This window comes from Musa acuminata, chromosome BXJ1-2 (assembly GCF_036884655.1).
Source record: "Musa acuminata AAA Group cultivar baxijiao chromosome BXJ1-2, Cavendish_Baxijiao_AAA, whole genome shotgun sequence".
Classification (NCBI taxonomy): Eukaryota; Viridiplantae; Streptophyta; class Magnoliopsida; order Zingiberales; family Musaceae; genus Musa; species Musa acuminata.
In genome coordinates this window covers 20983927-20998154 of record NC_088328.1, presented here as the reverse complement: position 1 = coordinate 20998154, position 14228 = coordinate 20983927, and the positions used below count along the sequence as shown (strand labels likewise).

At 40.2% G+C, this 14228-nt stretch overlaps 1 protein-coding gene across 1 annotated transcript; it reads left to right on the top strand.

The window, feature by feature from the left end:
* The first annotated feature begins 10922 nt into the window (after positions 1-10922).
* LOC103971782 (probable indole-3-pyruvate monooxygenase YUCCA5) lies at positions 10923-13083 on the top strand. The gene is made up of 3 exons (XM_009385900.3): positions 10923-11722; positions 11819-12190; positions 12497-13083. The coding sequence occupies exons 1-3, from the start codon at positions 11051-11053 to the stop codon at positions 12719-12721; spliced, it is 1269 nt and encodes a 422-aa protein (XP_009384175.1). The 5' UTR covers positions 10923-11050; the 3' UTR covers positions 12722-13083.
* The last annotated feature ends 1145 nt before the right edge of the window (positions 13084-14228 follow it).

Here is a 14228-nt window from a genome sequence, read left to right as displayed (position 1 = left end):
CATTCTCACCCTTGTAAAGGAATATAGCTAAGCCTATTAAGCATTATCATACTTATCAAATAGCTAAAACTAAAAAATATAACACAGGCCTATACACACTAGTACCTGTCCCACACTCATTTTGAAAAGATATAGTTATGGGTTTTGTATTGGGTCTCCCTCACACTATTACGAGATATGGTTATATCTTTATTCTTATTGATTGATTTTTAAAGATGATATACTTTATTATTTTCTTAAAGACTTTTGATGTCTCTCATATAGTCAAAATATTCTTTAAGAAAGTTGTTAGGTTGCATGATTTTTCCAATTTCATTATCGTATAAAAATGTACATTTTATCAGTTATTATTAAAGACTCCATAGAAATTTCTAGGGACTAAATTTAAGTTTCTTAGATATATCATCTCCAAATTGATGATTAAATTAAAGTGGTCAATAGGTCGTTGGGTGACTTGCTTCGATATTTGGTAGATGATCATATAACTAATCGAGATAAGGTACTACCTATAGCCGAGTTCTCATTTAATAGCACCATCAATTACTCAACTGGTGTTAGTCTATTTCAAGTTATCATTAGCTATTAATCTAGAAAACTTATCGATCTTCGTCTCTTCTCACCCACTTTTCTCTCTCAAACGCTATTGAATTTTTTTCTAAAAATATTCATGAGTTGCATGATGAGACTGGATAAAAGATTACTTAGAGCGATGAATTATATAAGTCAAAAACAAATATGTATTGTATGTCTCAATCTTTTTACGAGCGAAAGCAAATGATGATAAGGATCCAACCTAAGAGATATCTCACTAGGGCCATAAAAAAGTTATATGCTAGGAGCATGGGTCCTTATAAAATATGACAAAGAGTTAGTGATGATGCTTATATCCTTAAGCTACCAATTGACATAGGCATCAGCAATGTCTATGCCAATACCTCTAATTCCAAAGTGAAAGACTTATCACTCTATAACGAGCCACTAGAGCCCACGTTAGAGATATAATCACATGCACTAATGACAACGAGATTATTCCTCTTCTTCTATGCTAGTACCACTAATTTCATAGTTCCCTCTACACTTGATCGTTTGGGAGCAAGTTGAGAATATCTTGGATGACCAACCTATTATCTCTCTCATTGACTAAGAGTGTAAATATTTGGTATGATGATATGGACAATCTGACCTTGAGGACATATGAATCTTAGAAGAGGAGTTACAACTAATAGACCCTAACCTCCTAGAGTATATCTCAAATTTCATTCACCAATCGTAAATTTTTTTTTATCTGAAGAGAGTTGATAGAGATCAAAGTACCACCATACCATTACAATAGTTCAAGAGGACACGAAGAACTCAAAATTGACACACCAAAGTCATATATGCATAAATGCCTATAGAGAGTCAATCATACATATTTTATTTTCTTATTAAATTATAGTAGGATTTAGGCATTGGACGCATGTATATTAGGCTTTTATCTTGGGCATGTATGAAGCCATCAAAGGGGGATGTCATATATATATATAAACACACACACACACACCTGGTAGAGGACCTTGGAGTGGAGACATGTCTTCATTCTATGAATTATTAACCCCCCACTCTTATACGTTTAGGGTTTATAACATTCATGCAAGAGTGACACTTGTTCTTATCTTATGATTCATACTCGTCGCTCTTTTAGAATGAGGTATGTGACACTCATCCAAAAGTGAATATTTATTTTCATCTTATGGGTCCCTATTCACTTCTCTTCTGGAATAAAGTATATGTCACTCATCTAAGAAATATTCATCATTATAAAAGTATTATAAACTCCCTCTTCCCCTTTAATTGAGTTCTTGTAGCTATCAAAACTCTTATGTGAAAGGCCTGAGTGAGAAGAGAGTCTTCAAGGATGAGAGGCCCTACTATATATTTTTTTTATTCCCTCCTTTCCATCATCCGTCTTCTTTATCTTTATCGTAGCAGCATCATTGCCATCATAGTAGTGATTGTAGGGAAATCTAGGGTCGACATCACATGCATAGCAGAATAATAGAAAATAAAAATCTTCAAATTTCTCATAAATTATGTTTGTCATCGAGCGAAGATTGATACGCAAAATTCGGAAAACTAAAAACTGCATATATAAAAATTGTGTTACCTAGGGAGATCGTATATCCTTGAAACTCTACATATCTATAGGGGATGATGAAGAAAGTCAAGTACCCTCCTCTCTAACGGTAATCCACATAGTAGGGCTGCAACGACGTTCTTCAAATCGGAGGAGAAGGGGAGAGGAGAATAGAAGATGACAATCAAGAGAAGCTCTAGCCTATGAACCTTTGATTCCCTCTTATTTATAGAAACCCTCAATCAACTTAACCATAATGGATCCTATCTTATTGGGCAGTAGATCTTCATCCAACTATCCAAGCCTATTAGATTAGTGGATCTTTATCCAATAATCTCTTATTTGCTCTTATTAGATCTCATCCATAGGATCCAATGATTCAATGGCTTATTGGATATCCAATAGGATAAGGGCTCCGGCGGATATCTCATATCCGAACTTTTATTCGTCGTAATGCCTACCATATTTGTGTGACCCTCTAGGCCTAATATTGAGCTGGCCATGAGTTATATCTGTTAGAACTCCTTCTTGCTCAGTGAATTATTATCTCCATAATAATTCACTCGACTCATTGACTGTCGACGTACTAGACTACTACGCCACAGTCCCCAAACGATACAGGAGAATCCAAACCATTGGACATGTCTGTCCTTAGTTACAGTATATCTATAGTTCCTCATCTATTTAATTTCCCAAAGACCGTATACCAGACATGATACTGTCATACTCATTCAATTTCTATTCGAGTATCTCTCTAATCAGATTCTCCCTAAGAACTATTTCTCTCTCAATTTGAATGACCATAAAAAGAGATTTATTTGAGTAAGAATATATAGGATATTGCTCTCATGACACCGAGAGTGGATAATACTCTATCGACACTCAATAGTCCTTGTAAGATTAGCTACTACTCCCGATGATCGGTTGTGTTAGATCTAGAATTTTCAAGAATAGAGTAATCATATATGGCATCCTTGTGTCCGAAGTCTAAGGACCAGATATATCATTGGGACTACAGAATCACTATTTGACAATGAGGCATAATTAACCATCCAGCATTCAGTGAACGGATCAATCAGTGAACTCATTCTCCAATGAGCATCTGCAATATATCCCTAATGTCCCCACATGAGCAGCTATGAGACCAACTACCTTCATCATATGTACAGGTATACAGTACACTAGTCTGTCCGGTTATCTCGATGTCTCTCTCGAGTGAGTTATTACCGGGATTATTTAGGATCTGTGTTTAAAGGTAAATCAATCTCATTATCGTGATCTCATCACGATCTGATTCTCATTCCACAAATCCATGGATATCACAATATATATGTGTATATATACAATAAACAATATAAAATGATAAAATATCAAATAATATAATGAACAAAAAGAATGTGTATCATACCGCATGTGTCATCACTCATCTAATTGATTTGCATGGCACCTATCAGTAGTAGTGATACCATACTAAAAGAAGCATTCATATCAGCCCTCATTGGCATCCATCACCTTAAGTATCATCATCTCTATCGCGCTATCTACTTAGTCACCATTTTAACCTCCAAGTCTAAGAGTATTAGTTTATTTTATTTATATTAGGGCTATTTATGAAAGGATTATTCCTCCCACTCAAAATTTATGTTATCTATTAATTTAGAGAATAGGATTGATCGAACCTTTTATTGAATCTAGTTTAGAATTAGCTTTTGGCATACTTGCTTATCCTTCTATGTATGATGAGCATTCTAATCACTTGATTACTTTTACATAGTTATATTATTTTTACTTATTTTGATTTATTCAATCATTGCACAAATCATGATCGGAAAGATGAGTTAACACCTACATCGCTACCACCTATTCTTCTTTAACTTTTTGACTCGATAATCTATCATCACTTTTTTTTTTTCTCATCATACATCACACCACTCACTTCATACAGCCCATCCATCAATAGGAGTCATAAACAAAGTGAAAAAGCAAGATTTATGGAAGTAGTACATCGGCTATCAACATCTATACTATGGATTGTTCTAGTAAAACAAGAAAAAAGAACATTTATATTGATAATTGGTGTTGACGAAACAATTCAGCGATACATTGACATGTTGAAGTCAGGTGGACATCCAGTGGATCAAGAATTCCCAGAAATATCAATTTTAAATCTGATGGTTTGGTTGATAGCATGCTTGGAAAAGGCTTGATCAACCGATAGGAGATTCAGATTAGAAATTGCTGAGATTGGAATCCCTTGTTTCATAAATAATTACATGCTGAGAGAGCAACAATTTGTAGTATTAATTACATGCTCAACAATATCATACGAGCTTTCTCTGCTTTGTAACATCTTGGTTTACTCCCAATCGGAAATGAACAAATACATAATAATGATTTAAGTTTTGGATGGTGACAAACTTTTATAATAATCACTATTATTTTACTATCTTCATACCTATGTTTAATGCCTCCATGATTGTTCTCAAAGAGAAAATTAACTATGAGGCGGCCGCAAGATCCATGATGATTGGCAATGATTAGTTCATGTGACTCATTCCATGTACACATCTAACTTTGGACTTTGTGACATGTAGTCAAACCAGTGAATAGTTTTTGAAGCAATTTAGCATCCCAAATCTCTTGCCTTTGATTGCTGAAACGCAAGATTAAATGGGATCAGGAACCTTGTATTCTCTGGCTAAGACGACAAGCACAATAGATACAACACTATATATATTCTATTAACGATGATTGCCTTGACCAATGCACTGATCACATGTTCATCCCTAGCTTGACCTACTATTTTTCCATGTGATCAATCAATCTCACGTACTTCAACACGGTCCATAGAACTCTAGATAGTTCATGCATGAGGAATAGGTCCTTTAGATAGTTCTTGATTGATCGTGTTGTAGGGTTATTAAGAACTATTTTGGCTTAAAAAAGGTAGATGATGGGTGCATCTTTCATTTGTCACTTGAGATCCAAATGTGCTTTAGATTTAAATTCGATCATATCAAAGATCGATTGGTGTTGGAAGGTAAATTTGTCCCTTGATAATGAAAACACAGTAAAACAGTAGTCATTAATGATGATTAGTTGATTAAACTCCACCATGTGAGCCGAAGTTTTTGCTAAACTGATAATATTAGAGTACTAAACCCGACAAAGTTGTCGAAATAACTAATCTTTTAGGCTCTTTATCGTGGCACGATTGTTTAGGAACCGTAGATTGATCGTTGGATCCATCGATTATTATTTATCTTGGAGCACTGTGTTAGGATCCCTACCTATAATCTAAGCACCAAATTAGTAGGTTGTCCTGTTCATGGCTCATTTGTCTTATTTGGAGAGGATTAGTACCAAATGATGATTCTCTCAAGAACAGTTGCAGCTGATTAACTTCAATTAGTTGTTGTCCTTTCCATTGATTAAAAGATGAACTTGTTCCATGTTATGAAGTGTTGACAATGCAAAGTCATATAGTAACCTGCATTAGGAGGCTTCTATTTAGTTATTACTAGCTGATAGTTAGCAATTGGATGAAGCCTATGGAGACCTATTTGTCATTTAAAATCATCAATTCTTACCCCCTGAAAAAGTACTAAACAATGATTCAGCAAATGAATGTCTTACCAAACAAACAAGAGATTTCTTGTGATGATAGAACTATAAGATTTAGGGTCTTAAATCCAAAGAAGATTGTGTTTGTTGATTGTTAATTAGTTCACAAAGCTTTGCGTATGTGTGAAAAATGCAAGAAATCAAATTGACACTTAATGCATGCACCTTGGAAGTGGCATGATAACCACAAACAAGGAGGAAGAGGCCATGGATCACAATCTTCAAGTCCTACAAGATAACATTTCCATTCCAAGGTACCAGCTTCTATGAAAGACAAGATTATTTCTTAAAACAAAGGTCAAGAATTAATGTTAAGAGGTTCAAATCACATAGTTTAATATTTTATATACCATGTGATGATGTACCTAGCTAGGAAGAAGGCTTTATGACTAAGAACATTACTCAATCTCAACCATCCCATGCTCCAAGAACATCAAAGAATCTCCTTCTCATGATAATATTAAGAACTTATGTAGAGCACAAAGAATAAGATATGACCATGCCACATGCTATCTTAGCATGCCTTTTCACTGACACTCAACTGTTTTCCAACTGATCATATTAACTGAACCAGCTCATTGGGAGTTGGCCAAATGTTGGGGTTGTAACCATAAGGAATAAGCTCTAGTTTTCTTCATTCATATTGGTTTCCCTTGATGACTCCAGAAGGAGAAGGGGAGGAACAGTAATCTATGAGTTCTCTTTGGGTTTTAAGCAAATGATTATTTCTGATCACATTATGATGATCATTGGACTGGTCACTTGATACTGATTCGACTCAAATCATAAGACAAACAAGCTGAATTTTGTGTGGTTTAGAGATGAAAGTATTCCGGTGAAATAAGCTCATGCGTGAAGAAGCTGCCGAGCATCAAATCTTCTTCGGTTGTTTCTTTATTCTGATACGAAGTCGAAAAATCAAAAGAAAATAGCTTATTTATGATGCTGTTTTTGACTAAAAATTATCAAGATGATTGAGCTTGTAGCCTGACATGGAAAAATTCTTATAGTACATGTGGTACAAAGCTATCGGTTTATTAGGGTTCCAACCCCTTTTTTCCTGTGGCTGAACCAACTTGGCCAGTTAAATTTGATCCACTGTGTTGATCACAACTCTCTCTCTCTCTCTCTCTCTCTCTCGCTCTCTCTCTGTATGTGTGTGTGTGTGTTAAAAATCAACCTTAAGATCTATTGGTGAGTTAGCCTTGTTATGATCCAACACCAATCCAACATAATCAATATGTTCTATTCAGAATCTTAAATTCCATAGCCTGCTTCAAATGTTGAGTTTGCATCTATGCTTATCCATCTTTTGCTGAGAATATAAAATTAGTGGCTGGCATAATCTTCTAATAATTGTGACTGACTACTTGTGTGATCAAAGCCATTCCTTTTGACATTCAATCAATTCTAGAGCCGAGTGTCGATGCCATTACCGGCGCGCAATTAGTTAAATCAAATCGACTTAAAAAAATCACATGATTAAACCATACAAAAATCAACCAGTGAAACACAACTTACAGCTTTGTGCTAGAAATTGAATCCTACGCTACACTTTTCTTTTCCTTTTTCTTCACTAGGTAGGTTACACTTTGATCGCTGCCTTGTATATAGTAATGTGCAGTAATCATTGTAGATGAAAAGTTTGAGCTGACTAAATGTCTACAGCCCATGCATGATATAATCATTGCAGTGAGCTTTAACTAAGTGAAAGAAACTTATCATGAAAATTGAAAGGCTTGAAAACTATATCTTTAAGGTACATGAATAAGACCGGAATCCGCAGGACATGTGTAAACATGGAGTATATATGCCTTTCCTCTCCACCTTTGGATGTTCTTTTTCTCTAAAGGATCCATGCAATAGATTCGGCCGAGAAAACCTCGAAGCCATTGCAGGAAACCAGAGAGAAGTTCTCCATCACCTCTTTACAACTTTTGTCATGCGTGTGTAAGAAGACCCTATCCATAGGATTCTGCCTTATATATAATAATCTGCTGGTACCACCTCCTTTCTCTCGTGCCCACTGGCATTCATAAAGGCTTCCTATTAGATTAGTCCAAAGTTGAAATCTGCATGGCTTCTGCAGCTGAGAGCTTTTCTTTTTTACTTCAAAAAGCGCGATTACAGCGGCGTTACAGAAGGTGGGGATTTGATGTGTAGCAGCAGATGCATGCGTGGGTGTAATAAAGAGATGGAGAGAGAGAGAGAGACATGGTGATGACAGTTCATGCACATCCCTATCTGACCAAGCTAGCTTTGATGAGGATACTGATGGCATGCAGTCTTCTATCACCTTTGGATGTTGCCCTTGGAGTGATCCAGTTCCAAGCTTTGGTTTAACAAGTGGCCAAGTGCAAAGTTGGCAGCATGCATTCCCATGCCCTAAGAATATAAGGACTCGGGAAAAGCCAAATGCCCTACCCTACACTTTTTTTTTTTCTTCATCGACATGAAAAGAATAGAGTACCCTTAAAAGAAAAGCCAAGGGCTACCTCCATTCACATGCCTCCCCACCATTAGCTTCACTCTCGGATTATAGAGACTTGGGGGGTTCACCATCACTCCAAGTTACTATTCAAATCCTAACATCCGGGATCATCATTCTCGCAACAATAAATGAACCTTGAAGGACCCTCCATAAAGCCTTTATACGAGAAACAAAGACATGATCTAATGCACGAGATGCCTATCATTACAGGGTAGCAATATTATTTCCGTGACTTGAGCACTGATCCACGACAACTCTTTTAATCATTTCTGAGATCACCGCTTCAGCCTCCACACGCGGAACACTTTATTAATGATAGGGAATATAAGAATTAGGGCTTATAGGTCAACAACCTACTGCATATATAAAGACAATTAAAAGAAAGTTAATATTTCCTTAGTACAAATCATAAGTATCTTAAAAAGCAGGTCATCAAACTATCTATCCAATGCTTCCTCACATCATATCATCTTAGAAAGATTAAAGATTTTAGTCGATTTCAAGCTTATTAATATCGAATTTGATTGTCTGCCTCGTCAGTGACGTCGTATACTAACTGAGCATCTTCTCGAGTGGTGACTGTGTCCGGCTTATTATCAAACGAGCACCGATCGAAATCACAATCGGATGTGCACGTGTCATTTTCCTCGGTCGAGATCGAATCTATTGGGTGGGAGGGTAGGGTTTACGCTACAAGATTCTCTAGTCCGATTCTTTGTTTGCTTTGGTGGGACGTTGGTGCAGCGGGGTGGGTTTGGAAAGTTTCACGGGCAGAGATGGCACGAGCAGTGCGTCATGGGCCGTGGGGAGGAGCCAACTGTAAAGGCCAGGCTGCCTCAAAATCCGTGCGCCCCGTGGGGCCCTCCCCCCACCCTCCTTTTCCTTCGTGGTCCGCAGCCGTCCGACGTGGTGGCGATCGCACCACGTAGGAAAGACGCGATACACGGGACAGCATAGATACTCGACGTCGGCCCCACGCCATGCGAAGATTCCCGTCGGGGTCGTCCCCATCCGCTACTTTTTGTGTCGTCTGCCAAGTGGGACCCTCCTCCCGTGGCTTGCTCTCATTGGATCTCCACAAACCCCCCCCCCCCCCACATTTTCTTCCGTTACCGTGGGCCCCAAGACGTCCCCACCTCCAAGAATTGGAATCCCGAATCTTTTTTTGGATTTAATATTTCAATCATCATGAGAACCCCAAAAAAAGGGGCTCTACTGCTTAAAAGATTTATAGATTCCTAACAGTGAGACGCGTTCTATTGATGTCATTTTTGTGATGGGTTGGATGGCATGATTCGTCTTGCCGCAGCAAGTACTCGAATCAAAACTCCTTTTCGCTTATCCTTTTCCCCTTGTCATGTATCTCCTCTTCTCCCTTTCGGTCTTCCTTCCCATATCTCCTAATCATTTTACGGCCTCATGCATCACTCTCAACCTTTTCTCTCGCCTTGGAATGTTCCCTCTCCTCCCACATGGCTTCGGCAACATGGTGTGTTAGTTCAATGCCCAATTAGCATGTTTTCAGGTCCAATTAGATATGTGGAATGGAGAGAAGTTGCAGAATATTTGGATTGGCAAGCTTTCAAGTTACCATGATCAGGAAAATGTAGTGCATAAGCAATGGCCACTGGTACAGTAGATTGATTACCGTCTTGGTGAAGGTAACAGGTGTGTGTGATAGTCCACGATAAACTGCTTAGGCTGCTGTTGATTGTGCAAGCAATGGCTAATATGCTGCCAAAGAGTCCATCAAGAGGAAGATCTATTTGCCGATTTCGAAACAGCAAGCTGCTTGTGAGAGAAATCATTACATGTAATTTAGAAGACAAAAGTGTTTGACGAAATGGCACGGAAGAAGAACGTTTTTAGTTCTTGTCCCGTAGCAGGAAGGACTGTTCTCCTTGTCAGCTGCAGGCTTCTGTTAGATGCATGAGAAGATTAAGAGACGCTACGTAAGCACTGTCCTCTGGCGTGGAGATCATGTGAAGCCCTCCCTGTGCTGGATTTCAAAGTGGATACTGCATTGAATGCTCAAGGATGCATCGATTCTATAAATCGCTGAAGAGTTTGATCAACACAAAACTTGGAGAAGCACGAAAAAGAGTATGTAAGCTGGACAATGGCAACCAGCTCAAAATCCCTGATCGATCAGAGAAAGGCAGCAAATGCTTCAGAACACAATATTCTTTCTGGCCATCTGAAAGTGATGGATAAAACATCAAGTTGATGGAGAAAAGAATCGGTGTCAGATGCTGAACAGCTTTCTTTGCTTCAGCAAGCAATGCTAACTTATGTCAGGTCCTCAAAATTTGCTGCGCGTTCGGTCATGCGTTTTACTCGTCCAAAAATGTAGAGTATGCATTTTGGTGCTCGGAGAGGTTGGCCCGTAAATTCTCAGTACTGTTTCTGAGTCCTGCAATAGAAATATATACAACTTCGATGTTTCTTTTCCTTCTTCTTTCAGAAAACATATCGAGATTAAAACCATGTCTTGGAGATGTTAAACAAATGGCGTAGACGGCGAAGGTTATGATTTGGAAGGACCTCAAAACACTCCTCACATGCAGCTCTCATGGCAAGCTCAACTATTTATATATACTCCCCTCCGGTCCTCTCAACCTCCCCCACTTGACCATAACGAGCTTTATACTACCCCTCTTCCATTTGCGAACTCTTCCTGCTTCTCGTCTTCGTCCCTCACAACTCTCGACCATATTTCATCATACCAACTCCACTAGAACCCTTCACGTAACCCCACTGGTTCTACCGAAAGAGCTTCTCCTCCTCGTCACTGGAATCGTCTCGCTGATTCTTTGATCATGGCTGGTTTAGCTGAGCATGAGAATCTCTTTAAGAGAAGGTGCAAGTGGGTGAATGGACCGCTCATCGTGGGAGCAGGTCCTTCGGGACTCGCTGTGGCGGCATGCCTAAAGGAGCATGGCGTCCCCTTCGTGATCCTCGAGAGGTCCAGCTGCATTGCCTCCCTCTGGCAAAACCGCACCTACGACCGATTAAAGCTCCACCTCCCGAAGCAATTCTGCCAGCTTCCCAAGCTCCCTTTCCCTGATGACTTCCCCGAGTATCCCTCCAAGAACCAGTTCATAGACTACTTGGAGTCCTACGCCCGGCACTTCCAGCTCAACCCACAGTTCGATGAGACCGTGCTCTCTGCGAAGTACGATAGCACCTGCGGGATGTGGCGGGTGAGGACCGCCGTGGGACGCCGCCAGGCCGTGGGCAGGAAAGCCGAGGCGGAATACATTTGCCAGTGGCTAGTCGTGGCTACAGGCGAGAATGCAGATTGCGTGATCCCGGAGATGGAAGGACTCGAGAAGTTCGGCGGGCGGGTGATACATTCAAGCGACTACAGATCCGGTGAGGCGTACCGGGGAAAGCAGGTGCTTGTTGTCGGCTGCGGAAACTCCGGCATGGAAGTCGCCTTTGATCTCTGTCATCATAACGCCTTCCCCACCATGGTGGTGCGTGACTCGGTGAGGACAACGTTACAAGAACTACGACTGTATTCCCTCGTCATTGGCTTCACTTACATGGACTCTGTTTACTGATTCAAGTGATTTGTGCAACAGGTCCATGTGCTACCACGGGAGACATTAGGGAGATCGACGTTTGAGCTCGCTGTCTCCTTGATGAAATGGCTTCCATTGAAGATGGTCGACAGGGTCCTGTTGGCCCTGTCATGGATGACACTTGGGAACATCGAGAAGCTCGGCATAAAACGACCTTCTCAGGGTCCTCTGGAGCTGAAGAACACGCAGGGCAAGACACCCGTGTTGGACATCGGTGCCCTGAGCAAAATCAAGAGCGGTGAGATAAAGGTTGTTCCTGGAGTCAAGAGGTTTTTGCATGGCAAGGCAGAGCTGGTGGATCACACGATCATCGACGTCGATTCGGTCATCCTGGCCACCGGTTATCGCAGCAACGTTCATTCATGGCTGCAGGTTAATCAAACTTCCTTTTTCTTCCTTTCATGCGGTGTAATCCTTGTCAGAGGAGATCAAAGTGGTTCACATTTTTGTTCTTCTCCCAATTCTTTTGTTACTATTAGCTTGAAGAGAACATGTAATTCTATGTGTTTCTGCATGGCATTCCACATGATCTAATGGTCATGCAAGTTTGCATAATATTGGGATCCTGAGAACACAAATTAAATAGGAGTGGGCATATGAACAAGAGGTGGCAGTTAATGTCATTTGCTTTGCTCTAATCGCTGAAAGCTTACACCTTGAGGTTTTGATTTTGTGCAGGGAACTGACTTCTTCAACAAAGATGGTTTCCCAAGGCATCCATTCCCAAATGGATGGAAAGGGAGCTCAGGGCTTTATGCTGTTGGATTCACGAGGAGGGGGTTGTCTGGTGCATCCCTGGATGCTGTGAAGATAGCAGAGGACATTGGCAGGGTGTGGAAAGAGGAAACCAGGCAGGCCAAGCACATAATTGCCTGCCACAGAAGATGCACCTCACAGAACTGATGAAGAGCTTTACAGCTTCTGCTAATCTACTTTCCTCACAATGATTGCAGTGTACAACTGAATTAAGAAAGCAAAGGGAGACGGCCATCTCTCTCCCACAAGCCCAAGTTTTGTATCAGGAATGGGCTCTTTTGTGCATACACCATAGTTTATGATGAGGCTTCTTTTTCACTTTTGGAGTTTCTTCCCAACAAGTCAATGCCTTTTTAGCTGGAGGAGGCAGTGCTCTTTTCAGCTGTTCCACCTTCCTAACACAAACATCATGGTCAACTGCACTTCCTCCTTTGTGTTCCCTTTGTTGTAGCAATCTATCCACCTTCGTCATTTCCCAACTAATAGAGTTAAACATCTGTGTTACTACCATTGCTTGAAAGATGAAGCCGAACCCTTGTTGTAAGTCCATTGTGATCAAATGCTCTCATGTGTGCATCTGAAGTCTATGATCCATCCCCAGGCATATGCTTCTACACTGCCCTGGTTGGATTTTGCTGCAAACCACTCCAGTCCCATGATCACAACATCATGATGTTTTGGTCAAAATATGGTAGAAAAAGAACCAGAAAAGGAATCAGAAAGGATGAACTTGTTGCTATGACAATTGCAGCCACTAGTATTGCATGACTTTTGGCATTTCTGGCCCATAGATGTAATGACCTCAGTCTTTCATTTGGAAGTAGCAGTTGACAGGTAGTTCTCATGGCTAATGAACCATCACAATGAAGGATGCATGTGATTAGTGACTGTATACTTCAGTTTTGTGAGCTTCATGGACATCCTACAAAGTACTCTTCCAAGTGGGCACTGAAACATACTGGTGATGCAGGCTATCTTGGATTCCCTCTCCGTGAGGTATGATAGAAGTGTAACATCTTTTTGCCTTTGGATCACTGTCTTCACCTGTTTCTTTCCTTCGTGGAGAATCCACGAATTGGCAGTGCCTGAGGCAGCCTTTTCTGCACTACCACATGCCACAGAAGGCCATGAACACATGGAGAGGCCACCACCACCACCACCTTTCCTCTCTTCGAGGCATCTGCTTGCACCCTTGCAGCCAACATGAACAAGAAGAATGCATGGACATCCCTTGAAGAAGATACCTTCTTCCACGAAAAAGATCCAGCAAAACAAAATTACCACGCGATTCAACAATGGGATATGTCGTTGATAATGTTCAAAATCCATCGAGGAGGATGCATCGCATTTCGATTGCAAGCATTTGATGCCCTCGTTCACGTCAAGCCGTAGACCTTCTTTAATAGCAAGAATCCCATAGCCTTCAGCATCATGTCCTTCAGTGAATCTGCCACCTGCGAGCGCATCAATCCAAAGTCGGGAACCTCTCTTCGATGCTGCATTTAGATACTTGTCGGATTTAGTTCTCGGTTCCACTTTATCAATTCCTATCGATGTGTGCTGTAGTTTACTTTAATCAATTCATGATTTTTCATAATAATCTTGAATAAATTTTAAGATTTTTGATCTTCCTGTTTAGTTTAGTTTCGTCAAA